Source organism: Ranitomeya imitator, chromosome 2 (genome assembly GCF_032444005.1).
Source record: "Ranitomeya imitator isolate aRanImi1 chromosome 2, aRanImi1.pri, whole genome shotgun sequence".
In the NCBI taxonomy this organism is placed as follows: domain Eukaryota; kingdom Metazoa; phylum Chordata; class Amphibia; order Anura; family Dendrobatidae; genus Ranitomeya; species Ranitomeya imitator.
This window is the reverse complement of record NC_091283.1, coordinates 722,679,667-722,707,268: the sequence shown is the minus strand read 5'-3', so window position 1 is coordinate 722,707,268 and position 27,602 is coordinate 722,679,667. Positions and strand designations below refer to the sequence as shown.

At 40.6% G+C, this 27,602-nt stretch overlaps 1 protein-coding gene across 3 annotated transcripts in view; it reads left to right on the top strand.

Moving 5' to 3' along the window:
- The window catches only part of LDB3 (LIM domain binding 3), a 332,032-nt gene that overhangs the window by 149,163 nt on the left and 155,267 nt on the right, over positions 1-27,602 (top strand). For all 3 annotated transcript variants that reach the window (XM_069753186.1, XM_069753184.1, XM_069753185.1), the window contains exon 4: positions 11,332-11,407. In XM_069753186.1, the coding sequence (XP_069609287.1) occupies positions 11,332-11,407 (76 nt within the window). The remainder of the gene's footprint in view (positions 1-11,331; positions 11,408-27,602) is intronic.

Sequence of the window (27,602 nt, the reverse complement as noted above, 5' to 3'; positions counted from 1 at the left end):
AGATTGGCAATCTCACAGATGTACCATGCTTAGCCCACTTGCTAAACTTGATGGTTAAGTGGTTTCTTAAAACCTACCCAGATATGCCAGTACTTCTGGTCAAGGTAAGCCACATCTGCGCCCCTTTCTGCAAGTTGGCTATAGGTGTCGCCACATTGGCAGTGCTGCAGCAGTGCATGCAAGTGCAAGCTCCCCAACTGGTGTGCAACAAGGAGGAGAGGTGAGAGAGACACACATCAGGTACAGCAGAGGCATGGGTACAGTGTCAAAGATCTAGGCCAATTTCATTACACCTTACCAGCATCCATGCCCTGATGACAGGGTATTTTTGACAAGGAGGGAAGTGGAGGTTTTTAAAGATGGTCAAACAATACCTGGCAGACAAAACCTATGTACTCCCTAATTCCTCTGCAACCTTTAAATATTGGGTCTTAAAGCTAGACCCCTGGCATGAGCTGTCTCTCTGTGCCTTGGAGGTGTTGTGCTGCCCTGCCGCTAGCCTCTTGTATGAGCGGGATTTTTGTGCCACTGAGGGGTCCTAACAGACAGGTGCTTTTGGATGTCAACAGAAAATGCTGACATGCTAACTCTGATAAAAATTATCAAAGCCTGGATTAGCCCTGACTTTTCCACACCATTAGATAACAGCAGCACATAAAGTGTTTTTAATCTTAAATATTTGAATGAGGCCAGCCAGCTGCTGCCTTCCAGGGTTTATGAATGACTGTATTACTTTCTTCATTTTTGTTTTCATGGCTTTGCACTTTGTGCACTCCTTTGTGAGTGTAGGAGTACATCAACTACACTTTCAAAATATTTGAATGAGGCCTGCCAGTTGTTGCCTTCAAGGGTCTATTGGTGACCGGATGACCCTTCTTATATTTTTTTTTACTTTATGAATGTAGGAGTACCACAACTACACTTTGTTCACAATATTTTAATGCGGCACTACAGTTGGTGCCTTCAAGGGTGTATGGATGACCCTGTTTGCAATTTTTGGCAGGCTTTACACTGTGTGCAGAGCTTTTATCGGGCAAGGAGTACCACAACCACACTTTGTTCGCAATATTTGAATGAGACACTACATTTGGTGCCTTTAATGGGGTATAGATAACTCTGCTTGTAATTTTTGGCAGTAATTTTTACCCCATGTGCAGAGATTCTATGAGTGTAAGATTACCACAAATACACTTTTCTCACAATATTTGAGTGAGACACTACAGTTGATGTCTTGAAGGGTGTAAGGATGGCACCGCTTGTAAATTTTGTCAGGCATTGCACCATCTGCAGAGCTTTTATGAGTGTTGAAGTACCACAACTATACTTTGTTCACAACATTTGAATGATGTACTACAGTTGGTGCCTTCAATGAATGACCCTTCTTCTAATTTTTGTCAGCCTTTGCACTTCGTGCATAGTTTTTATGATTCTAGGAGTATCGCTACATGACAATTTGAACAGAATGTGTATGAGGCTTGCTTTTATGTCTAATACAGAGTGTCTATGAGTTCTTTTTCCATCAAATTTTTAGCAGTTCTTGCTTCCTTCATAAATTGAACTGAAATTTCCAGTTTTTTAACAAAGATTTCAATTTTGGTTTACTTAATCTCTTAACCTCCGGGCCATTTTCTGTTTTTGCATTTTCGCTTTTTGCTCCCTTTCTTCCCAGAGCCATAACTTTTTTATTTTTCAGTTATTATGGCCATGTGAGGGCTGGTTTTTGGTTGACAGGTTGTATGGGAAAAAAATTCCAAGTGCTGTAAAAATGCAAAATAAGTGCAAATCCATAGTTTTTTGTTTTTGTTTTTACCAGTTCACTAAATGCTAAAACTGATCTGCAATTATGATTCTCCAGGTCATTATGAGTTCATAGACACCAAACATGTGGAGATTCTTTTTTATTTAAGTGGTGAAAAAAGAAATCCAAACTTGGTAAAAAAACAAATGACGCCATTTTCCGAGACCTGTAGCATCTCCATTTTTTGTAAGTTGGGGCTGAGTGAGGGTTTATTTTTTGCACGCCAAGCTGATGTTTTTATTGATACCATATTGGTGTAGATACGATCTTTTGATCGCCTGTTATTCCATTTTATTGCAATGTAGCAATGACAAAAAAAACGTAATTCTGGCCTTTTTACTTTTCTCTCATTATGCCGTTTAGCGATCAGGTTAATTCTTTTTTTATATTGATAGACTGGGCAATTCTGAAAGCAGCAATACCAAATATGTGTATGTTTCATTTTTTATTTTATTGTTTTATTTTGAATAAGGGGGTGATTTGAACTTTTATATATTTTTTAAATATTTTTAAAAACATTTTTTTTTACATTTTGCATGCTTCGATTGTCTCCATGGGAGACTAGAAGCTGCAGTTGTCCGATCGGCTCTGGTACATTCAGGCAATGATCAGATTGCCTGTGTGCAGCAAAAATGCTCACAGAAATGGGCTGTATTTCTGGCGCTCTTCCCGGAAGCGCGAGTTGAATGTCACTGTCAGAGATTGAAAGCGGCATTTAACAGGTTAACAGCCACAGGTGGATCGCGATTCCACCCATGGCTGTTAGAGGCACATGTCAGCTGTCAAAACAGCTGACATGTGCCGGGAAAGATGTGGGCTTAGCGCCAGAGCCCACATCAAAGGAAGCGATCCGACATGTGCGTATTATTTCTCCCAATGTCGGAAATTGAATAAATTATTATATATTTTTGCATCCTTTTTAAATTTTGCTTTATGTACAAGTCATTACACAGGAAATAATGTTTCTTAACTTTTTTTACTGTAAACTCCAATTTCTCATCGATTTTGAATGTTTTATTGTTACCGTATTCCTTAAAGTGGAGTAAAAGTGTGACACCATTGTTCTCAGCACCAATCTGGGAGTCATAGATGCTTCCAGGGGTCTTCCTCATACTGTTTTCATTCCATTCCTCACTTTTTCCATACATTTTAACATTTTCACTGCTCCCCAGACCTCCGTAGAGTCTGCTGGAAAAATGTTCTGATTTCCCATTGACTCCCATTATACTTGTTGCATGAAATGAGTATCGAGGCATTAGGAATTGGTAGGTTCGAGTAACAAGCATCCGAGCATTTTACTGCTGTCAAAAAAGCAATAAATATATGTTAAAAAGACGCACACAAACGCAATGAAAAACCGTAAGTACCCGAATTTACACAATAGGTGCAGAAAAGGTGCAGAAATTCCGCAGCATCAAAAACTCACCTTTGTTTATTGTAGGAACGTAACCTTAGTGTATGTTCACACTGCATCTTTTTATACCATTTTTTTGAATGAAAAATGCAGCAAAAACAAAACCCATTAAAAATGCTCCATAGATTGAACATATTCATTGCTATTCAAAAAGACTTGCTGCTCAAATTATCAGGCTTTTGGGCTTCTTTTAAATGCTTAGGCTTTCAAAAGACACAAAGCATTTAATGGGAACCTGTCACCAGAAAAAATGCAATTAACCTGCAGATATGGAGTTAATCTGCAGGCTAAGGGCTTGTTTCCATTTGCGAGGAACACGTCCGTGTCTCGCATGTGGAAACAAAGCTCTGGCACCGGCACTCCGGAGCAGAGCGTGCGGCTCCATGTGTTCCTATGCAGTCGCACGCTCCGCTCCACAGTGCCGGCACCAGAGCTTCGTTTCCACATGCGAGACACGGACGTGTTCCTCGCAAGTGAAAACAAGCCCTTATAGAGATAGGGCAGGGTCACTCGTGCGAGGAATACGGACGAGTGTTATGCGATAAAACATCGCATAGCACTCGGACCAGTGTTCATCTATGGGGCAGCTCCTATCACCGTTTTTTTCCTTGGCTGTATTGTACGTGTGAGTGCTGCGATTGTTACCGACACTTGGCCGAGTCTCTGTTCTCTTGCACCCATATAAGTCTATAGGTGCGAGTGACACAGCGCATATCATTCGGATATCGAGTGCGGTGCAAAATACGCTGACCCCGGCAATGGAGGAGATGGAGAAAGTCATCCGCCTCCTCCGCAGCTGTGCCCTGATTCTCTCTGTGAGAGAGGCTCGGAGCACAGACGCATGACACTCGGCTCCGGATAGCAGCAGAGCAGGAGCTGAGGGTCAATAGCTTATCTCATCTGATGCTCTCGCATCGGATGCCATACGCTTGTCTAACCTCGGCCTTAAGGTTCATTTTCTCCCCATAGCGTTTGACTAAGTGCAGTGCCGGGCAGGTTAGTAACTCTATTAGTCTGCAGGTTAACCCCATATCTGCAAATTAATAGTGCTTTTTCTGGTCACAGCTTCCCTTTAAAAGAAGTATTCAGGTTTTTTCTGCTAGGAAGACTCTCAATAGTTTTCAATATGAGTCAAGGAGAAGGTTGAAAATAAAATTGGAAGATGCCCAGATGTTTTGGGGGGTTTTTGCACATTTTTCAGCATATCTGTTGCAAAAAAAATGTTAGTGTATTCTTCATTTATTTTTGGATATACAAAAACGTCTAAAAACCACCAGAAAAAAAGCACAATAAATGCCTGAAGAAATTGTGGGGGAAAAACACTCAGAAAAGGACCAAAAAAAATGCTTCAAGGTTACAAAACACCACAAAAAGGGAAGGATTCCTGAAGCATCTTCTGCTTGAAAAAAGCACAGCGTAAATGTTGCATTTCTTCTGCAGGTGTCTGCATCAAAGTATGCAATGCCTATCTGCTACGATTCTTGCATTTTTGCTACTTTTTTAATATATTTTCTCCTTTATTTGATGCAATTTTAGTACATTTTTTCAGCACAAAAAAAGCTTTGACTCTACAAATAAAAACGCAACACACCAAATAATGCACAGTCCTAAGGCATTTTTATCACACATGATCATATTCACTTTGGTCTGATAAAGTTGTCTACCATTATTTAGTTTAACTTAAAAAATATGCTATTGGGTAACCATATAACCAAAATGCTCCAATGTATTCATTCAGCATGAAGCATGAAAAGAATAAAGAAATGTAAAATTCTGAAAATAGTTTTCTTCTCTACTTATGCTGTAAATTAAAATCTAAGTTACACAGTAATTTTTATACATACCTAAACAGTGCCAGAAAATTTTTCTGCATAAAACAGCCACATCAATGACAGATATAAACATGCTATGGCTATATTCATGCGACAATAACATTGGAACAGGTATAGTTACAAGCAGGCTTGGACTGGCCCACAGGAGAACAGGAGAATCCTCCGGTGGGCGCCTGTGCAGGAGTGAGCCACCATCCTCTTATACGAGCAGTACTTGGCACTATATACTTGATTCACTATGTACAGACAAAGGTAACATATCTACCCAGTTCATTGTTATATCAATTTGTGATTGAGGATAATGTCACATTTGCATGGAGTTGAAAAGTGGAGCCCTGGAGTTGGTTATTGGTGGGCACATAGTACACCAGTCTGATACTGGTTACAAGCGAGGGCTGTATTAACTATATTGTAATAATGGTAAACTTGTTCTTTGCAAGTCTGTGCTACTGCGCTATTGCATGTGTTAGTGAAGTTGTGAAGGCAACTTTTATCATCACATGATAAGGAGAGCTTTTCATCCATTTTTGGGTGATTAAACATCCAATCTGCAAAAAAATATATTGCTAATATCCAGAATCATTTCTGGCTAAATCTGCTTGATTTTAAAGCAGGAAAGATATATATCTTTGTACCATGTTAGCCAGTGGATAGAAAAATATTTAGAATTGAGAGTCCTCAGTGGTTGATACCTTTTAATGGCTAACTGAAAAGATGGTAACAAATTGCAAGCTTTCCAGACTACTCCGGTCTCTTCATCAGGCATAGACTAATAGAAATTCTGAAGAATCACATATTTTTGCACAACACAGCACAGAAAAATGCCATAGATAAGACAGGTGACATGAAGCAAAATTACCATTATGTGAGTGATAAACAGTTATGTCCATAAATATTGGAACAGTTTATAGATAAGGAGTGTGAATGTTTTATTGTCCTCTGATTGGGGTCTGGCTCTATGTTATGAGGCCCCCACACGGTCTGAGGAGCAAATTCCTTAATTGATGTAAAAAGACATAAATCCATGTGACTCATTCATTCCTGCACTGAGAGTGGCAAAGGTCATCATCAGCTTATATTCCCAGACTCTTCTGTCTCTCTGAGATTTGCAGTTACCTTTTAATACAAGTAATTTCATGTCCATAATGCTATGATCGGGGAGACAAAAATGTATTGCCACTAGTGTTGAGCATTCCGATACTGCAAATATCGGGTATCGGCCGATATTTGCTGTATCGGAATTCCGTTACCGAATTCCGATATTTTTGCGATATCGGAAATCGGAATCGAAAGTGTTCCCAGTCATCTTCGGCGTGTGCGGTGCGTATGGTTCCCAGGGTTCCTCTCCTCCAGACCCTGGGAACCATCCAGGATAGCTTCTGATATTTGTGTCCCATTGACTTGCATTGGTATTGGGTATCGGTATCGGCGATATCCGATATTTTTTGGATATCGGCCGATACCATCCGATACCGATACCTTTGAATATCGGAAGGTATCGCTCAACACTAATTGCCACAGGTAGATCTTTTTTCTCTTATTGTATGGCGATGATTGTTCTCAGTTTCTGCCCTGTCTCCTCTACTTACAGACCGCCAGTTGGACATTTAGTACAAATAATTAAGTACACCACATTAGAAGTGACGCAGCTGAAAGTACCTGGGATCTTGTAGTCCTGATGTGAATTGGGGATCTTTATCTTGTCCGTGGTCATTATAAGTGGACAGGTTTTAAATTTTTTCTGGTTGCAAGGAAAAGTTCCTGCAGCTGTTGGAGAGGACAGGGAGCTTCTGACAAAGATACTTCGTAGATTTGGGGGCTGCCTAAAACACAATAGTGGGGGGTCTAGAAAAATGGATCGTAAGCGGGCATTTTACTTTCCATTGCTGTACCAGTCTCCTGTAGATATATCTTTTTGTCAAATTCAAAGTAAATGTGGGTGAGGATGAATTTTATAAGTTTCACCACAGAATTTGCATCAGTCCCTGTGTTTTCCAGGAAGAATTTGCAGGCATTTAATCCATCCTGGTGTGGGATATTGGAGTACAAAGATTCCACATCAATGGTGGCCAGGATGGTTCCTTCTGGTAGAGGACCTATTCCTGATAGTTTATTCAGTAGGTCAGTTGTGTCTTGAATGAAGCTGGGTGTATCCTTTACCAGGGGTTTAAGAATACCCTCTACCCATCCAGATAACTGCTCAGTAAGGGTGCCCACACATGAAATAATTGGTCTTCCTGGATTTCCAGATTTGTGGATTTTGGGAAGCATGTAGAATGCCCCTGTTCTTGGACTTTCTGGTTTCAGGTCATCGGCTCTTATGGATTTGTCAGGTAGAAAAGATCCTAACTTCTTTAGTTCCTTGTGATAGTCATGTGTAGGATCCGACTTTTTTGTAGTAGCGTGTGTCCATAAGTTGTCTGTTTGCTTCTTTCATATAGTCTGATGTGTTCATCATGACTATTGCACCTCCCTTGTCAGCAGGTTTGATGATGATTTCTTTGTTGGTTTTCAGAGACTGTATGGCCTTTCTCTCCTGGGCACTGATGTTGGATGCTTGTCTCCTGTTAGTATCTATGATGGTGAATTTTATCAAATGTCTGAAGGAGTCTATATACAGTTAGGTCCATATATATTTGGACAGAGACAACATTTTTCTAATTTTGGTTATAGACATTACCACAATGAATTTTAAACAAAACAATTCAGATGCAGTTGAAGATCAGACTTTCAGCTTTCATTTGAGGGTATCCACATTAAAATTGGATGAAGGGTTTAGGAGTTTCAGCTCCTTAACATGTGCCACCCTGTTTTAAAAGGGACCAAAAGTAATTGGACAATTGACTCCAAGGCTATTTCATGGACAGGTGTGGGCAATCCCTTCGCTATGTCATTCTCAATTAAGCAGATAAAAGGCCTGGAGTTGATTTGAGGTGTGGTGCTTGCATTTGGAAGGTTTTGCTGTGAAGTAAACATGCGGTCAAAGAAGCTCTCTATGCAGGTGAAACAAGCCATCCTTACGCTGCGAAAACAGAAAAAAACCTTCCGAGAAATTGCTACAATATTAGGAGTGGCAAAATCTACAGTTTGGTACATCCTGAGAAAGAAAGGAAGCACTGGTGAACACATCAATGCAAAAAGACATGGGCGCCCACGGAAGACAACAGTGGTGGATGATCGCAGAATAATCTCCATGGTGAAGAGAAACCCCTTCACAACAGCCAACCAAGTGAACAGCACTCTCCAGGAGGTAGGCGTATCAATATCCAAATCTACCATAAAGAGAAGACTGCATGAAAGTAAATACAGAGGGTTCACTGCACGGTGCAAGCCACTCATAAGCATCAAGAATAAAAACGCTAGACTGGACTTTGCTAAAAAGCATCTAAAAAAGCCAGCAGAGTTCTGGAAGAACATTCTTTGGACAGATGAAACCAAGATCAACCTCTACCAGAATGATGGAAAGAGAAAAGCATGGCGAAGGCGTGGTACAGCTCATGATCCAAAGCATATCACATAATCTGTAAAACACGGCGGAGGCAGTGTGATGGCTTGGGCATGCATGGCTGCCAGTGGCGCTGGGTCACTAGTGTTTATTGATGATGTGACACAGGACAGAAGCAGCCGAATGAATTCTGAGGTATTCAGAGCCATACTGTGTGTTCAGATCCAGCCAAATGCAGCCAAACTGATTGGTCGCCGTTTCATACTACAGATGGACAATGACCCAAAACATAAAGCCAAAGCAATCCAGGAGTTTATTAAAGCAAAGAAGTGGAATATTTTTGTATGGCCAAGTCAGTCATCTGATCTCAACCCAATTGAGCATGCATTTCACTTGTTAAAGACTAAACTTCAGACAGAAAGGCCCACAAACAAACAGCAACTGAAAACCACCGTAATGAAGGCCTGGCAGAGCATCAAAAAGGAGGAAACACAGTGACTGGTGATGTCCATGAGTTCAAGACTTCAGGCAGTCATTGCCAACAAAGGGTATTCAACCAAGTACTAAAAATGAATATTTTTTTTTAAATTATTGAATCTGTCCAATTACTTTTGGTCCCTTTTAAAACAGGGTGGCACATGTTAAGGAGCTGAAACTCCTAAACCCTTCATCCAATTTTAATGTGGATACCCTCAAATGAAAGCTGAAAGTCTGAACTTCAACTGCACCAGAATTGTTTTGTTTAAAATTCATTGTGGTAATGTCTATAACCAAAATTAGAAAAATTTTGTCTCTGTCCAAATATATATGGACCTAACTGTATTTATCCAAATAAAGGTTGTGTCCAGGTGGAAGTGTCCAGTCTGAACTCTTCTTGGTTGTTAGGATCCCTTTTCCTTCAGTCGGAGTGTTTTCTGAATCTCCTGTATCATTGAAATATTTTCTCAGGCACAGTCTCCTGAAAAAATGTTCCATATCACTGCAGAGTTCAGTTTTATCCGGAGCCCTAGTAGGACAAAATGAGAGTCCTCTAGAAGCACGACCAGCTCCACTTTGTTGGGTTTATAATCTGAAAGATTAATGACACAGTTAGATGCTTTTGTGTCTAGAATGGAGTGGTTGTCCAAGTTGTCAGGTTTTGGCTTTGTTTTGTATCTGTTTGTATAGAAGATATTTTAAAGGAGATTTTTGATGCAGATTTCCAGCAGACACCGTAAACAGTGACATTTGGAGAAAAGATCCACAGCAAGGGTTGACTTTCTGTAGATTGCACATGGCAAGGTCAATTTCCAGGCAGATTATTTACACAGCCTGTTGGGCTGTTCAGATGACAGTTTGTTCACACAGACCAAATATTTGTGTAAAACGATAAAGATTGCAGCACCAGTCTGTTCTGTGTTTCGGATGAGACTCATCTATTCAAGTCTACAGAAGTGCGAAAAAAAAATTGGATCCCACACAGATCAACTATACAGACAGATAAATTGCCATTAATTACATAAGAAACTGTTTTCAGTCTTATGTAGAAATCGGATGCCATACAGATGAGAATTCAGATAAAAAATGTTCCTTTTTTTTCCAGACAGATTTTTATATGGTTGTGTGAATTTAGCCTGTGGATATGATTTGGTAAAGTCTGTCTACTTTGTTGGCACTGTAATACCACGTGTATCTACTCCAAGTGATTGTACCTTGTTATAATAATTTTTTGCAAAAAGAGATCTTGCAATTTGAGAGGAAGAAAAAGAAAGGACCTGATTTATCAGAGTGCTTTTGCCAGAATTCCGGAGTAAAACATCTTGAAATGTCACATTAATTTTTGCAATTTGAAGTTATATAAAAAATGTTGCAACTTTTGTTTTTTTTAGACCAGTCTTGGCCAATGAGCGGAACTGGGTCTGGCAAGGCCCGCCATGCAAAGTTATCAAAATTTCACCACATTAGTGGGGTAACTTATGTCACAAATGTTCTCTAGTCCTTGACAGAGGCTTACATCAGTTTCGTGCCCCTCTTAATGAATTCATTTAGACTGATGTGTACAGAGTCAGCCTTAATTAATCGAGCCCAAAGTACTGTATGTTAGAAATTACCGTGTTTTCTCAACACAAAATATAGGGTTTAGCTAACAAAGGTAAAATACCCCTCAAGACCTATTATTGTAAGTAGGAAAGCTGAGAGGTGACCATAATTCCAAACTTTTCTAGACAAGAATATAACAAACAATAGCATGAAATATATAATATGTTGCATGTATTTGGGAAATACTATAAGGAGCCAGAGAAGGGACAATTTTTTGAGAAGTCTCAACAAAGACAGCAATTTATTCACTGAAAGGTGGAATGATTGCTAGTGCTGAAAATTGGTAGACAATGGCATGTAAAGGTTTGGCACCCCTGCTTTGTTAATTAGTTTTGGAAATTAGTTGAAAACGTCTACATTCAATTAAGAGGAATAAAAAGTATCACTCAGCCTTTATTGGCAGTTTTCATCTTACTATGTCATGTTACGTGTGGTTTTGTATGCCTTAAAAAATATAACCCATATTATAGTTTCAAGTGTTCAGAATGTAGACCCAAAGTCTCTAACAGGGCATCCCACCTAAATGTGCCATTCATAATATCTATGTATGCTTATACAGCATAGTGGCCACTATCGCCCCTCAGAGAGCAGAGGCGGCTACATCTGCCCCCTTCATATGCCTCTATCTCTACTTTACTTTGTTTACTTCATATGGGAAAAAATGAGAAAATATCCATTGTATACCCAACTGTTGACAACATGTACAACATTTACCCGGGTATTACCACAAACATTTTTATTTACCTTAATTTTCTCTTCATAGGTCAAAACGGCCAGGACCAGTTCCCATTGCCACTCCACGAATGGACTCTCCAATGCCAGTAATCCCTCATCAGAAGGTACATTCATTTTGTAATAAATGTTTTTATCCTTGGCTTTTGCCAAAGGCATAATAAGTTCTGTTAATGGTTTCCATGCAGCACAGAATAAAATAATAATCATAAAACATACACAGCTGGCATAATATGAGACTCCAAGGTTCTAATGCAAAATGTGCTGCAAAGTCCCACAGTTATCATGCAACCCTCACATTCATATGTGGCAGAGGAGCCTTTTAGGCCGCTGTAAGTGCCATGGTCCAAGTGTGACTGCTGTCCCTGCACGCTGTATAGCTATATCTATGTTGGGAAAATATTACAGTATAATTTAAAGAGAACCAGTGTGGAGCCTCAGACTGGTAAGGTCTTTAAATGTCATATACTAACAACAGTGGTCCTACAGCTCCCTAACGTCCCATTAAAGGACAGGACTTTCTAGGAAAAGTCAGGTCCAAACATCTGAGTTATTATATCCCAACATGCAGATTTTACTAAGAGGTTAATAAATGGTAACCTCATTAAAGCAGTTACCGCTTGGTAAAGTAGGCAGCAGCACTGGGTTAGGCCAAAGAGTGAGATCTCGTTCTTTCACGGCAATACGTGCCACCAAGGGTTGTAGGATCCCACTGTGCATGACAAATCCAACGACCCAGAAATTCAAACCCAATTTTTGTTAGAAAGTCGGGGACACTATGGACACATGGGACCACTTTTGTTAATAGGTGATATATAGAAAATTCACCAGTCTGAGGCAGCACACTCTTTTGTTAAAAAAAAAGGGCAGCCCGAAACCCATGAGAGGTTCTCTTTAAATAGTAAATCCTAATTTAGTGCTACTCATTCCTCTTTTTTTTAATACCTAAAATGCTGTAAGCCTACCTAATCAAAGCCTATATGCTGCCATGGGCCATAACCTGTGAAGATAGCCTAAAACCATCAGCCTTTAATTGCATGCGTTGCTTTGTTGCAGATTTCTATGCAGATTTTGTATTGTGTAAAATACACGGGAAATGTGAAAAGATCCGCAACAGAATATGCTGTGAATTTGTAAACGTGCAGCATGCTTACACATTCATACATTTGCCCTGAAGTATCTCAGTAGTGATTTAAACTGAATTTACATGCATTGAATTGAAACTAGGATTAATTAAAAATATTGTCAGGACCCTGATCCAGTAGCCATGATGGTAATCCAGTCCCGATCCCTGTAAGCCTCCTCTTACCTGCCAGCATCCCCAGCATTTCTTCTGATAATACTAATTAGCACGGCTGGCTAATTAGAAAAGATGCTGGGGATGCTAAAATGAAGAGGTTCCGAGGGCTCAGGGCTGGTGGCTATAGACCAACGATGTGGCCACTATACCAAGGTCCTACAAACCATTTTTGCTCAATTCTTTTGTATCTGTACAATAATAGTGCCATGTGTAAGAAGAGTAGGTGCAGCAGAAGTAGATGACAGCAAATTGAATTTTTACTACAAATTCTTAGTTTTAAAAAAACAACATTAACATCCAACAATTTTACTGTGTGGGATATGAGCCACAAGGTAACATTTAACCCTAGGCGTTATCTCTGTTTGCCCAATTAATAAATTGGGTCCGTGATTCATCTAATAAAATAGTATTTCAGTTTCCCTAAGTTCTTGGAACAATAGTACATTTGACAATGAGATTTTAACAGACCCTTGTTTGCAGTTATATTTAAAGGGTTTCTACCAGAATTAGATAAAAATGGCGTATGTGATATAATTCAAACTGCAGTCTGTCCTTGTCAAGTGTCAGGATGGGCTGCAGACTGAAGACGTACAACTCCTGGGAACTCAACAGACAAAAGCAATATCACACACACCTCAGTCAGCCAGGAGCAAGGCTGTGGGCCGCCAACCACCCCTCCCCACCCCCGCGCACCCGCCCCCTAGCAGAGAAATACTCACCCAGCTCCCGCGATGCCTCCACGCCGGCAGCTTGTCCTCTGTGAGCAGTCACGTGGTACCGCTCATTACAGTGATGAATATGCGGCTCCACCCCTATGGGAGGTGGAGCCGCATATTCATCACTGTAATGAGCGGTACCACATGACCGCTCACACAGGACAAGCTGTCGGCGCTGAGAGGAGGCATCGCGGGAGCTGGGTGAGTATTTCTCTGCTAGGGGGCGGGCGCGGGGAGGGGTGGTTGGTGGGAGATGACCCCAAACTTTATTTTTAACACAAAAAAAATTGATTTTTCATCCCTTCTCTCCTGCAAGTGCTGCTTTAGCCAAGCAGGACAGAAGGGATGAATGCCGGCTTCATCACCACATGCAGGGGACAGCGCTGTCTCTCCTGCACGGTCTGTGTGGTCCTCAGGCAGCACACGGGTGGCACACGGCTGCCGCACGTGTGCCACACTGATGTGCCACGTGAGCACACGGACACACGGACACGGATAACTCCGGTACCGATTTCTCCGGTACCGGAATTATCTGGACGTGTGAGACTGGCCTAACATAGCCAAACAATGACTCACAGAAATAACTGTGTATTCCCTACTCCTCCAAGCACATGCTGCGGTGTCAGTCACTCTGCTGTGGGCTGATGAAGTGCTCCTAATACCTCCTAGGGATAATTCATGCAATCAGGTACTACTTAACACTAGAAGTCTCAGAAATTTCGAGCTCCAAAGGTTCCAAAGGTAGAAATGTTAAATGACCCCTCTCTGGGACTTCTATTGTTAAAGGGAATCTGTTAGCAAGTTTTTGCAATTTAATCTGCGAGTAGCATAATAGAGGTGTAGAGATCCTGATTCCAGGTATTTGTCACTTATTAGTCTGTGTGCTGTAGTTTCAATAATATTGGTGTTTATTCAGCGGGAGATTATCACCAGAGGACTAGTTGTCTCTTGCAGTCAGGCTAATCAGTGTAACCCTGCCCCCACCACTACTTACTTAAGAAACTAGGAGCAAAAAAGCACAAATAGCATCTTATCCAAGTAAAAGACATCTATATATATAATTGTCTAAGGGTTTTTCCGTCTGTCTGTCTGTCTTTCTGTCTGTCTGTCTGTCCTGGAAATCCCACGTCCCTGATTGGTCGAGGCCACCAGGCCTCGACCAATCAGCGACGGGCACAGCATGGCGACGATGATGTCATAAAGGTTGCCTCGACCAATCAGCGACGGGCACAGTCTGCCGCGAATTCTGGAATCATCATTGTCCATATACTACGGGGACATGCATATTCTAGAATACCCGATGCGTTAGAATCGGGCCACAATCTAGTAATTAATAATTATGGTTATGCTGACCTGATGTGGTTGTGAGCGCACAACCATGTAAAAGCACAGACAGTCAGCTGCTGCAGAACCACGAGTCTTCCAACCAGTAATGCAGGAAAAAGGAGCTAAGGTTGTGGCTTTTCTGCTGTGATGATCAATAACGGAGCTCCAGATCATAAGATGATAGTGCTGAGATTTTGATTAATGGTTCTTGGTCAATGCGCTTCAAAGTTATTCCAAACCTCTTCTTGGGGACATAACCATGTGTACATGCAGTGAGATGTGCACGTATTTATACACATGAGTTTTAAAGAACGGGCGCTAAGAAGACATGACAAGTCAAAGTTCAATGCTTGCTGCTTTTTTCTAACAGTTAACAATAAAGAAAATAGATAAGTATAAAAAGAAGGAATGAAATTACAATAGAAAAACGTGTGTCAATGTTGGGCTACTTTCATTATCATTTCAAATATTATTAAAAAACAATTACATACATTAATATATACATAATAAACTGAATTCAAACTGATGTTGTTTTATACCGTGACGTCTGGTTGTCGATTACTTACACACTGAGCCACTGAGAGCTGCTATGTCCAAGGTGTTCACATACTCTACCCCAGACATAGTAGAGAATATTCACATCAGCAATTCATTTAAAACGCTCAATTAATTGTTGGAGATCTGTTTTTTATTATATCACTTTCACTAATTCACTATTAGTTTGTTTTCAAACCTTAACAGCTCTCAGTGGCTGTATGTGTAACTAGCCGACAACCAGACGTCACAATATAAATACAACATGAGCTCAAATTTACTTTATGATATATTTTTTAATACATAAATATAGTTATTTTTTATCATATTTTTAAAGAGAAATGATAACAAAAATAGACCGAAACACAATTGTATTCCTTCATCTCTTTATGCACATTCATTTTCTTTATTATTAGAAATTGTTAGAAAAAAGCAGCAAAAACATTTCACATGTCATGTGTCTTCTTGGCGCCCGATTTTTTGAAATTCATATAAATACGTGCTTTTCACTGCCTGCATACATGGCTGTGTCCTGAAGAAGAGGTTTGGAATAACTTCGAAACTCGTTGCTAGGGACCATTAATAAAAATCACAGCACTATCGTCTAACGATCTGGGTCTCCATTATTGATCAGCAAAGCAGAAAAATCTAGAACTTTGCTCCTTTCCCCCACCACTGATTGGCAGCTTCCTGCCTATGCACAGTGTACACAGGAAGCTGCCAATCAGGGGTGTGGGCGGGGTTATACCGAGCTCAGCATCATCTACAGCAGAGAAAACAGGGATTCTATCAAAACTGCACCAAGCAGCCCATTAAGTGATACATCTCTGGAATCATGTTCTCTGCCCCTATTGCTGCTCTCAGGTTATATAGCAAAATTCTGATGACATATTCCCTTTAAAATCCCTTGGTAGAATTAAGGAAAACATTTTAAACAACCTTTATACACATCTAAGCAATAAAAAATACACATATGTGGTATTGTCGCCTCGCTAAGAATTGGAGATAATTAAATATAACATTGATTGTCCTGCCTAGTAAACACTGGATAACAAAATTAAAATGAAATGATAAAAGCCTCTTCTGCATAGGATCATGTACTAGCTTTGCATTGACATCTGTTCTGCCCTATCTGCTGGGTATTTCTCTAACCACCATATATAAGTGTCTGGCAGGAAATGCAGGTGGGGGAAGCTCTATAGATGCACTCAAACTGAGTTGTCCATGAATTTTTTTTAATTGTGTAAGAGCAGATAAAAATAATATACGGTATAACAATAATTACCTGTTAAATCCCCCAACATGCCGGCACTGCAGCGCCAGTGTTTCACAGCTAACTTTGTGATTAATTTGCTGCAGTGATGACCACTGTAGATATTTACTGACCTTAGCGGTGATGCTTGCACGGACTACATGTGACCGCTGAGGTCAGAGTGTGGCTGCACTGATCACACGTAATAGCTGCACCAATGAAGCAAAGTGCATCAGAGCTAGAGTAGTGCGGGATTTAACAGGTGAATAATTGTAATTTTATATTGTAATACTTTCCCTACTCTTACACAAGCCTGACCTCCATTTAAAGAGAGTCTGTCATACTCCAAAATATTTGTATGCGCATGTAGCTTTCTCAAAAGCCAATCCAGTAATACACTTAAATGGCTGGTCCATTGCTCCATCACTGAGAAATCAGCGTTGAATTTTGTATTCAAATTGCTATCCTAGATCTGACACCTCTGTCACTCCAGCTCTATTCCCAGCCCATCTCTGCCTCCTCCTACTAATTAGCATTCTCTAAGCTATATGTCTCCAGATATCCAGTTAGTCAAGCAGGAGGATTCAACACTGGGTGAGGAATAGAGCTGGAGTGACAGAGGCTTCAGATCTTCATCATTTGCATATTAATTCAAACATTAATTTTTCAGTGACAGGAATGGACTGGCCATATGAAGGTATTACTGGACTTGTCTTTGCAAGAGCTACATGCACGTATAAATAGTTTGGGGTGTGATAACCTGCCAACTGATTCCCTTTAAGACTCCGTGCTCACTTCTATTTTCGTCAAATTATTCAGTGAAAAATGTCCGAGAGCCAAAATGGATCATAACAGATCTGAAGAGGGATAACTCTCGCCAGAAGGGAGACTGGAAAAGTCATCTCAATGAATGCAGGATCTATCACTCCATGTGAACAGTACACTGTCAGGACTGTGCTCAATAATCTGATTCTAATGCAAAATTAACACAATAAAAAAGCTGCTTTAAAAAGTAGAACATCATAGCGGGTGCTAAACATGTCTTGCTTGCAAAAGCCAACATCTTGAATTTGGGTTATGAATTGATTGCTGTCAATGTTGTCGCATCTAAACGTTGTTATGACAGATTTGCCTCTTCTGCATGTTCCTCTGATTACTGTGTTCTTCTCTCTTGGCCTGCATGTATGCTACAGGACCACGCTTTGGAAATTAATGGCAGAACAGTCCTCAGTGCTCTGTCTAACACTGCTATGCCTCTGAGTGGTGGTGTGACCACTAATGGGACAATGTCAGGCCACTTCAGCAAGCAAGAGATCCATCATGCACATAGCAACTCTTTTGTAAAGACATCACCTCTTAGATCCATGTCGTCTCATTCCATTGCTTCCGAAACGTCTTCTGTCAGGCGTAGCATATATCCCAAGCCTGACGGTGTAGTCAATGATGAGAACAATACCAACAGTCAGTTTAGCCCCGCTAAGAAAAGACTATATAACAATCCCATTGGGCTTTATTCAGCAGAGACTCTTAATGAAATGACTGAGATGCATAATTTGAGTCTCAAAGGAAGGGCGTCAGGAGGAGGTCTTCTTAGAGGGTACGTAACAGAAGCTTCCCGTAAAGTTTTACCATGATTGCACACCTAATACTATCCAATATTACATTTGGGTTTGATAGCACTGAACTGACTATTCCTGGCATAATTCATCAACTTATGTAACTTAATATACAAAAAGTGAACTTGAGAACATTTTCTAAAAATTGAATTTTGTTCCTAAAAATGCAACCTAACTCCACTTGGAACCCTTATATATCATGTGTGATTGAAGTTCTTTGCTTCCTGAAATCACCTTTTCCAGGCAAATAAAATCATGACTCTTTGTGGTCCCAAGAAAGTCCATTTTTTCCTTTTCAGACTTGCAATTTTATACCATCAGAGTCCATAATGTCCTCTCCAGGCAGACATTGGGGCAGATAATGCAGGCCATTCGTATGAACATGTAAAGTGAACCTGTCACCATGAAACTGTCATCCAATAGACAGGCACCATGTTATAGAGCAGAAGGAGTTAAGTAGATTGATATATAACTTTGTGAGATATGATTCGGTATTACATGTGTTTTTATCATTTAAGCCTTTGCTCTTTCTGGGATTTTTGGTCAAGTGGGCTTTTTCAGTACAAGGTTGAATATAGAGGTAGCTGTCAGTCACTGATAGGACCGCCCACTGGACCAAAAACCCCAGGAAGAGCAGAGGATTAAATAATGAAAACGCAGGTTATACAGAACCATTTCTCACAAAACATATACGGTACATCAATCTGCTCAGCTCCTCCGGCTCTATAACATGGTGCTTGAAGACTGGACTGTATGTTCATATTATAACCAAACCCCTGCCCATGCTTCTGCTCCCTGCAATCTTACAGCTTGAGACATGTCACAATATTGAACTGCAATCACAAGCGTTTCTTAGTGGAGTTAGTCTATGCGGACTTGGGGAACTTTTATATTTCATTAGTAATTAAATCACAATGTAAAACGCATTATTTGCTCCATTTTTCCATCTCTTTAACAAACGTTGATGAATTTTGCCCTGGAAGATTTTTCACTGATTCATGGCAGATATGACAACTGTTGGTGTCTGTGTATATATAATGGAGCAAGACTTTTATTCACTCAGGCATGAGCAGTATGGAACAGCGGTAGCTTCCTCCTGGATCCTCGGTGCATCAAAGCAAAGCGTTACTAAGTGCTGCCGTATATATGAGGATTTAGCAAGACAAATATCAACTTACACAGTGCACACATAATTCTTCCTTAAAGTTCCCATATAATACTGCAATCACATTTACAAATACCATTAGCATAAACTGCTTGATAATACTGGGTGGTCTCAGTGTGCTTGTGGGGTTCCCACTCCATCACTGGAGTTTTTGTCATAAAGGGGGCCTAGACAGTTTCCTAGATTTCTACTTGCTAAAATCACCCTCAACCTTAGTATTAATTTCACGATGTAAAACTTGATGAGAATCTTGTCTCCTGAGCAGTGGGGGATGCTTATACCGGTGTACCCTCACTGTAAATTCTCTGCATGCAAGAGTGCTCACGTCATTGGCCGGTAATAGAACAGAATGCAGAAGCTCATATAACTGTACCGGCATCACCACTTAGTGAAGACTACAGCCTAGAAATGGACACATAATACTTCCAGAAAGTTACCTTTTTGGTCATGGGTGATCACATTTATTAAATGTTGACATATATTTTCTCTAATAATATCTAGAATTAAAAGAAAACTTAAGGAGTAATCATCATTTAATTTATTATTATTATTAAAATTTTATTATTATTATTTGTAAGTTATAGCCATGAAAAAAAAAACTTATATACCGTATATCTTTTTTAAAGAAAGCTGCTCCTTCCTCCTTCTGGACTGATCATTCACTCTCTAAATTCTCAATCTACAGGTAAAATGTGTCTTCAGTGAATACAGATTCTCCCATTACTGAGACAGGAGATGGCAGATAGTGCTCATAAATTCATCTAAGTTCTACTGTCCTCTCCTATCTCATTGTACCCCTGAAGTGAGATTGAAGGATCGCTCCAGGAGAAGAGAGCAGACTTATCTGATAAGATATATTACAAATCTGCTTCTTTTCATGTGTACTATTGATCTATGAAATATAAATGATGACGGTTACTCTTTACCTGAATCGTGAACGTGTTTTCCTACTTATTTTGTTCCTCCGATTTATCTTTACTATGGTAGGGTTACAATTTTCCTAGGCCTTAATACTTAGTAGTCATAAAACCTTAGAGTAGCTCTTTGGTAAAAGACAAATCCTGTCCATGCGCACTGATGGGGCATATGAAAATCATGGAGGAATCCTGTCCATGCGCACTGATGGGGCATATGGAAATCATGGAGGAATCCTGTCCATGCGCACTGATGGGGCATATGGAAATCATGGAGGAATCCTGTCCATGCGCACTGATGGGGCATATGAAAATCATGGAGGAATCCTGTCCATGTGCACTGATGGGGCATATGGAAATCATGGAGGAATCCTGTCCATGCGCACTGATGGGGCATATGAAAATCATGGAGGAATCCTGTCCATGTGCACTGATGGGGCATATGAAAATCATGGAGGAATCCTGTCCATGCGCACTGATGGGGCATATGGAAATCATGGAGGAATCCTGTCCATGTGCACTGATGGGGCATATGAAAATCATGGAGGAATCCTGTCCATGCGCACTGATGGGGCATATGAAAATCATGGAGGAATCCTGTCCATGCGCACTGATGGGGCATATGAAAATCATGGAGGAATCCTGTCCATGCGCACTGATGGGGCATATGAAAATCATGGAGGAATCCTGTCCATGCGCACTGATGGGGCATATGAAAATCATGGAGGAATCCTGTCCATGCGCACTGATGGGGCATATGAAAATCATGGAGGAATCCTGTCCATGCGCACTGATGGGGCATATGAAAATCATGGAGGAATCCTGTCCATGCGCACTGATGGGGCATATGAAAATCATGGAGGAATCCTGTCCATGCGCACTGATGGGGCATATGAAAATCATGGAGGAATCCTGTCCATGCGCACTGATGGGGCATATGAAAATCATGGAGGAATCCTGTCCATGCGCACTGATGGGGCATATGAAAATCATGGAGGAATCCTGTCCATGCGCACTGATGGGGCATATGGAAATCATGGAGGAATCCTGTCCATGCGCACTGATGGGGCATATGGAAATCATGGAGGAATCCTGTCCATGCGCACTGATGGGGCATATGAAAATCATGGAGGAATCCTGTCCATGCGCACTGATGAGGCATATGGAAATCATGGAGGAATCCTGTCCATGCGCACTGATGGGGCATATGAAAATCATGGAGGAATCCTGTCCATGCGCACTGATGGGGCATATGAAAATCATGGAGGAATCCTGTCCATGCGCACTGATGGGGCATATGAAAATCATGGAGGAATCCTGTCCATGCGCACTGATGGGGCATATGGAAATCATGGAGGAATCCTGTCCATGCGCACTGATGGGGCATATGGAAATCATGGAGGAATCCTGTCCATGCGCACTGATGGGGCATATGGAAATCATGGAGGAATCCTGTCCATGCGCACTGATGGGGCACATGGAAATCATGGAGGAATCCTGTCCATGCGCACTGATGGGGCATATGAAAATCATGGAGGAATCCTGTCCATGCGCACTGATGGGGCATATGAAAATCATAGAGGAATCCTGTCCATGCGCACTGATGGGGCATATGGAAATCATGGAGGAGGTTCCATCTCAGAGAGCGTCACCTACTCAGGGACTTGTATTACATTGTTGGCCATGTGAATAGCTGTCATGTCATACTATATTTCCTGTGTAGAGGCCAGCACTAGAAGTGTCTGGTCAGACATAGTTTTCCATAACAATAACTGATTGGCAAAAACAAAAAAGACATTGCCTCTGATTTTAAAAGGGCCCATTTACAGTTTCCAGTCATTGTGGCCACCATTTATTGGTGATCTTCATTGATCATTTTCTTTAAAAAGTATCATTATAAGTGGCAACATTTGTCATCTTGAATTCCTTTTAACACCTACACAGTGGACTTCTGCTTAAGGTGAGGATCTAGGGAGAATATTCACCACACAACACAGAGGGCCTTCTGTGTCAGCTCTCAGGATGTGATCCATGAGATCCTTCACCTTGATTTTTTTCAAAATCACCATTCGTATGCAGTTGTGCATTTATTTCAGATATACTTCATTTTCTTATATAGTACCAACATATTCCGCAGTGCCATCACTCACTGTCCCAATGGGGCTCACAAGCTATATTCCCTAACAGTATGACTTTGGAGTTATTGGAGGAATCCGGAGAACCCGGAGGAAACCCAGGAAGACACAGGAAGAACATACAAACTTCTTGCAGACATTGTCATTGGGGGGATTTGAAAAGTGCTAAGCACTGAGCCACCATGCTGCTTCTGACTATTGTTTTCCTGGTACACACAACAACACTATTGAATTGTCCTACATGTTCTTAAATTGACATTCTCGCTCCATTAAAAATGCAGTTGTAGTGCTTCTATATGAGGAACACAAGCGTTCTGGGTTTACGACAACACCCTCCGGTCTTCATATAGTGGAATCTGGTAATGGATTCCTATACTTACTTGTCTGTGTGCTGGAAATGGGAATTACTGCTGCCAAACCATTACAATAAAAGGAAACATCTGGGCTATGTGCACTTGTATACATTCGTTCCGTTATGAATGAATGCACTTCCACTTTAGAAATAACAGATTGCTTTTTCCACCTTCTCCACTGGATCATAAATTTGATTTTTCTCTAAACGTTTATCTCCTGTTCTACCTTAAAACTGTCAGATGACGTGCATGGACGGGGTTCAGAGGATTAAAACAGACACTGGCTCCTTTTTACCAAATGATACTGTTACACTGTGTTTGACTGTAAGGAGATGCTCAGCTGTTGAGCACATACCAAAAATGGCTATATGACTATCTGCTTACAGACTCCAGCGTGTTCTTAATATATCTCAGTAGATAATATGGCAGGCGGATATTTTAGAGACTAGAAGAAATGCCACAATAGTTCTCTATGTAAGCGGTGACACAGGAGTAGAGTAATAGCATCATTCTTTAAAATTAAGAAAGCTAAAAAGACACAAATATACTTTACCTAGAGACAGCAATGGTAGAAGGAAGGATAGGGGGGAACCAACAAGCCAAGATGTCTGGGCCAGTTTATTTAGGAACAGGGCTGGAGCAGGTGATGGAATCATTCTCAAGAGTGGAGGAAATCCTAATTACAACTATAAAAATTAAAATTCATATTTACACATGCCAGACATTAATCTAAAGGGAATCTGTCAGCAGGTTTTTGCTTCCTCATCTGAGAGCAGCATAATGTAGGAAAAGAGACCCTGATTCCAATTATGTATCACTTATTTAACTGGGTGCAGCATTTCTGATACAATCAGTTTTTAGCTGCAGTATGTAGCAGAGCTCAGGAAGCTAACCCCGCCCACATCACAGTTTTCTGTGTACATTGTCTACTGTCAGTCAGCTGCTAATCAGTACTGGGGGTGTGGTCAGACCAGGGCTCACAGGACACCTAGTCCGGGTAGTGATAATCTCCTGCTGATAAAACACTCACTGCCTATTAGTTGACACATCGCTGAAATCAGTGTCTCTTACCCACTACCTTACGCTGCCCTAAGATTACATAGCAAAAACTATATATCTACAATATATACAGTGGGGCAAAAAAGTATTTAGTCAGTCAGCAATAGTGCAAGTTCCACCACTTAAAAAGATGAGAGGCGTCTGTAATTTACATCATAGGTAGACCTCAACTATGGGAGACAAACTGAGAAAAAAAAATCCAGAAAATCACATTGTCTGTTTTTTTATCATTTTTTTTGCATATTATGGTGGAAAATAAGTATTTGGTCAGAAACAAACAATCAAGATTTCTGGCTCTCACAGACCTGTAACTTCTTCTTTAAGAGTCTCCTCTTTCCTCCACTCATTACCTGTAGTAATGGCACCTGTTTAAACTTGTTATCAATATAAAAAGACACCTGTGCACACCCTCAAACAGTCTGACTCCAAACTCCACTATGGTGAAGACCAAAGAGCTGTCAAAGGACACCAGAAACAAAATTGTAGCCCTGTACCAGGCTGGGAAGACTGAATCTGCAATAGCCAACCAGCTTGGAGTGAAGAAATCAACAGTGGGAGCAATAATTAGAAAATGGAAGACATATAAGACCACTGATAATCTCCCTCGATCTGGGGCTCCACGCAAAATCCCACCCCGTGGGGTCAGAATGATCACAAGAACGGTGAGCAAAAATCCCAGAACCATGCGGGGGGACCTAGTGAATGAACTGCAGAGAGCTGGGACCAATGTAACAAGGCCTACCATAAGTAACACACTACGCCACCATGGACTCAGATCCTGCAGTGCCAGACGTGTCCCACTGCTTAAACCAGTACATGTCCGGGACCGTCTGAAGTTTGCTAGAGAGCATTTGGATGATCCAGAGGAGTTTTGGGAGAATGTCCTATGGTCTGATGAAACCAAACTGGAACTGTTTGGTAGAAACACAACTTGTCGTGTTTGGCGGAAAAAGAATACTGAGTTGCATCCATCAAACACCATACCTACTGTAAAGCATGGTGGTGGAAACATCATGCTTTGGGGTTATTTCTCTGCAAAGGGGCCAGGACGACTGATCCGGGTACATGAAAGAATGAATGGGGCCATGTATCGTGAGATTTTGAGTGCAAACCTCCTTCCATCAGCAAGGGCATTGAAGATGAAACGTGGCTGGGTCTTTCAACATGACAATGATCCAAAGCACACCGTCAGGGCAACAAAGGAGTGGCTTCGTAAGAAGCATTTCAAGGTTCTGGAGTGGCCTAGCCAGTCTCCAGATCTCAACCCTATAGAAAACCTTTGGAGGGAGTTGAAAGTCTGTGTTGCCAAGCGAAAAGCCAAAAACATCACTGCTCTAGAGGAGATCTGCATGGAGGAATGGGCCAACATACCAACAACAGTGTGTGGCAACCTTGTGAAGACTTACAGAAAACGTTTGACCTCTGTCATTGGCAACAAAGGATATATTACAAAGTATTGAGATGAAATTTTGTTTCTGACCAAATACTTATTTTCCACCATAATATGCAAATAAAATGTTAAAAAAACAGACAATGTGATTTTCTGGATTTTTTTTTCTCAGTTTGTCTCCCATAGTTGAGGTCTACCTATGATGTAAATTACAGACGCCTCTCATCTTTTTAAGTGGTGGAACTTGCACTATTGCTGACTGACTAAATACTTTTTTGCCCCACTGTATATATATACAGTATATATATATATATATATATATATATATATATATATACACATATATATATATATATATATATATATATATATATATATATATATATCATTGTACTGTTATACTGTTAAGGTAAAGCTAGAGCCAATGTTCAGAAGATTCATTATGGCTTCTAGATTATGCATACTTTACAAGTTTAGAAAAAGGTTTGGGCTTAATAGGTATGTGATTCATTATGAACACATTTCCTTCACTAGCCAAAAGGCTTCAGGAAATAGCATATACTGACATCTACCATTGAACACTTTCTTTATATGTATATACAGTATTTCATTCCTTGTTCACTCATTTTACAGCTTAGTAGTATAGTTTCCTGTAGCAACTCAATGGTAAACCTCTTTGTTTACCTGATAAAACCCTGCGCCTGTCCTGGTGGTCCTTGTTACTGTTGTTCCCATGCAGATATCACTTGTAGTCTACACATGTGACTGCGCGGAATGAGAAAACATTCACAGCATGCTGCTCACTCACATTCATACAAGTGTATGGATGCGTGTGAAACATTGGACTGCACTCCGATGTCATCTCAGTGTGGAGCGATACATGCCGAGACAGCCAATGCAGGAGATGGAGAAATTACTTTCTCCATCTCCTCCGCACTCTCATGAGTAGCATGACACTCGGCTCACGCTCGCTGCAGAGCTGGAGCTGAGAGTCATTAGCATATCAAATACGATGCTCTCGCATCAGATGCCATAAACTACTGTGATTTCAGCCTAAGACTTCAAATCACCATTGCCTTTGTGCTTAGTTTTTATCAAGTCTTGTATGTTTTGCATCTTTTTTTTGTTTGTTTTTTTTGCACCAATTCAATATTCTGTTTGCACTTTTTTAAGTCTATTATATATGTGCTCTACTGTCTTTTGTTTTGCTTGTTTTCCGTTTTGTTGACAGAGTTTAACAATCCCAGATGTTAAAACCTGATTGATCAATTGCAACTTTTAAAAAGCCGCAAATTATTGGAGCATTTTTGCAACTTTTGGCACCAACATGGGACTTGTGGCACCAAGATTTGCAAAATCAGTTCCAGACAGGTAGAAAGACTATTTTTGACTTTGCACCAAATTCAAAAATCACATGTGCCATTTCGATGAATTTGGCTCAAAAACAGCGACTGATATCAGACAAAAAAGAAAAGTGATTTACAAATAAATGCAAATGATGAATAGGTGCCCAAGTATTTAGTGCTGGTCTTCTTGCTGTGTGTGCTATGATACTGTACATTGGTTGTGATAGTATCATAAAAGTAAATGTGTTGTGCCTGCCTATTTGTGAGCCTTTTATATATACAAATCCTACTAACAGTTGTGAAGAAACACAACATATAGAATAATGTTCAATAAAAATATAGAACGCCCCAGTACTCCAGGGTACGTTTCGCCCCAAGGCTTTTTCAAGGAGTATTATATATATTAGTGTTTTATATATATCAGCATGACTTTAAGCTGACATTGCCCTACGGCAAAGCCAATAGCAGAGGCCCACATTTATAAAATTGGTGTCGTGTTATGTAGTAAAAGACATATGTCATATTAGGGAATACAGTTGTGCTCAAAAGGTTGCATACCTTGGCAGAATGTTGGCTTTCTTGGCCTTTTTTCAGATAATATGAATGATAACACCAACATTTTTTCTCCACTCTTGGTTAGCGGTTGAGTGAAGCCATTTATTGTCAAACTACTGTGTTTTCTTGTCTTAAATCATAATGACAACCCAAAACATCCAAATGACCCTGATCAAAAGTTCACATACCCCATTTCTTAATACCGTGTATTGCCTCCTCTGACATCAATGACAGTTTGAAGTCTTTTGTGGTAGTTGTGGATGAGGTTCTTTATTTTCTCAGATGGTAAAGCTGCCCACTCTTCTTGGCAAAAAGCCTCCAGTTCCTGTAAATTCCGGGCTGTCTAGCATGAACTGCACGCTTGAGATCTCCCCAGAGTGGCTCAGTGATATTGAGGTCAGGAGACTGAGATGGCCACTCCAGAACCTTCACTTTGTTCTGCTGTAGCTAATGACAGGTCGAATTGGCCTTGTGTTTTGGATCATTGTCATGTTGGAACGTCCAAGTACGTCCCATATGCAGCTTGTGTGCTGATGATTGCAAATTTGCCTCCAGTATTTGCTGATAATGTGCTGTGTTCATCTTTTTCTTCAACTTTGACCAAATTTCCTGTGCCTTTGTAGCTCACACATCCCCAAAGC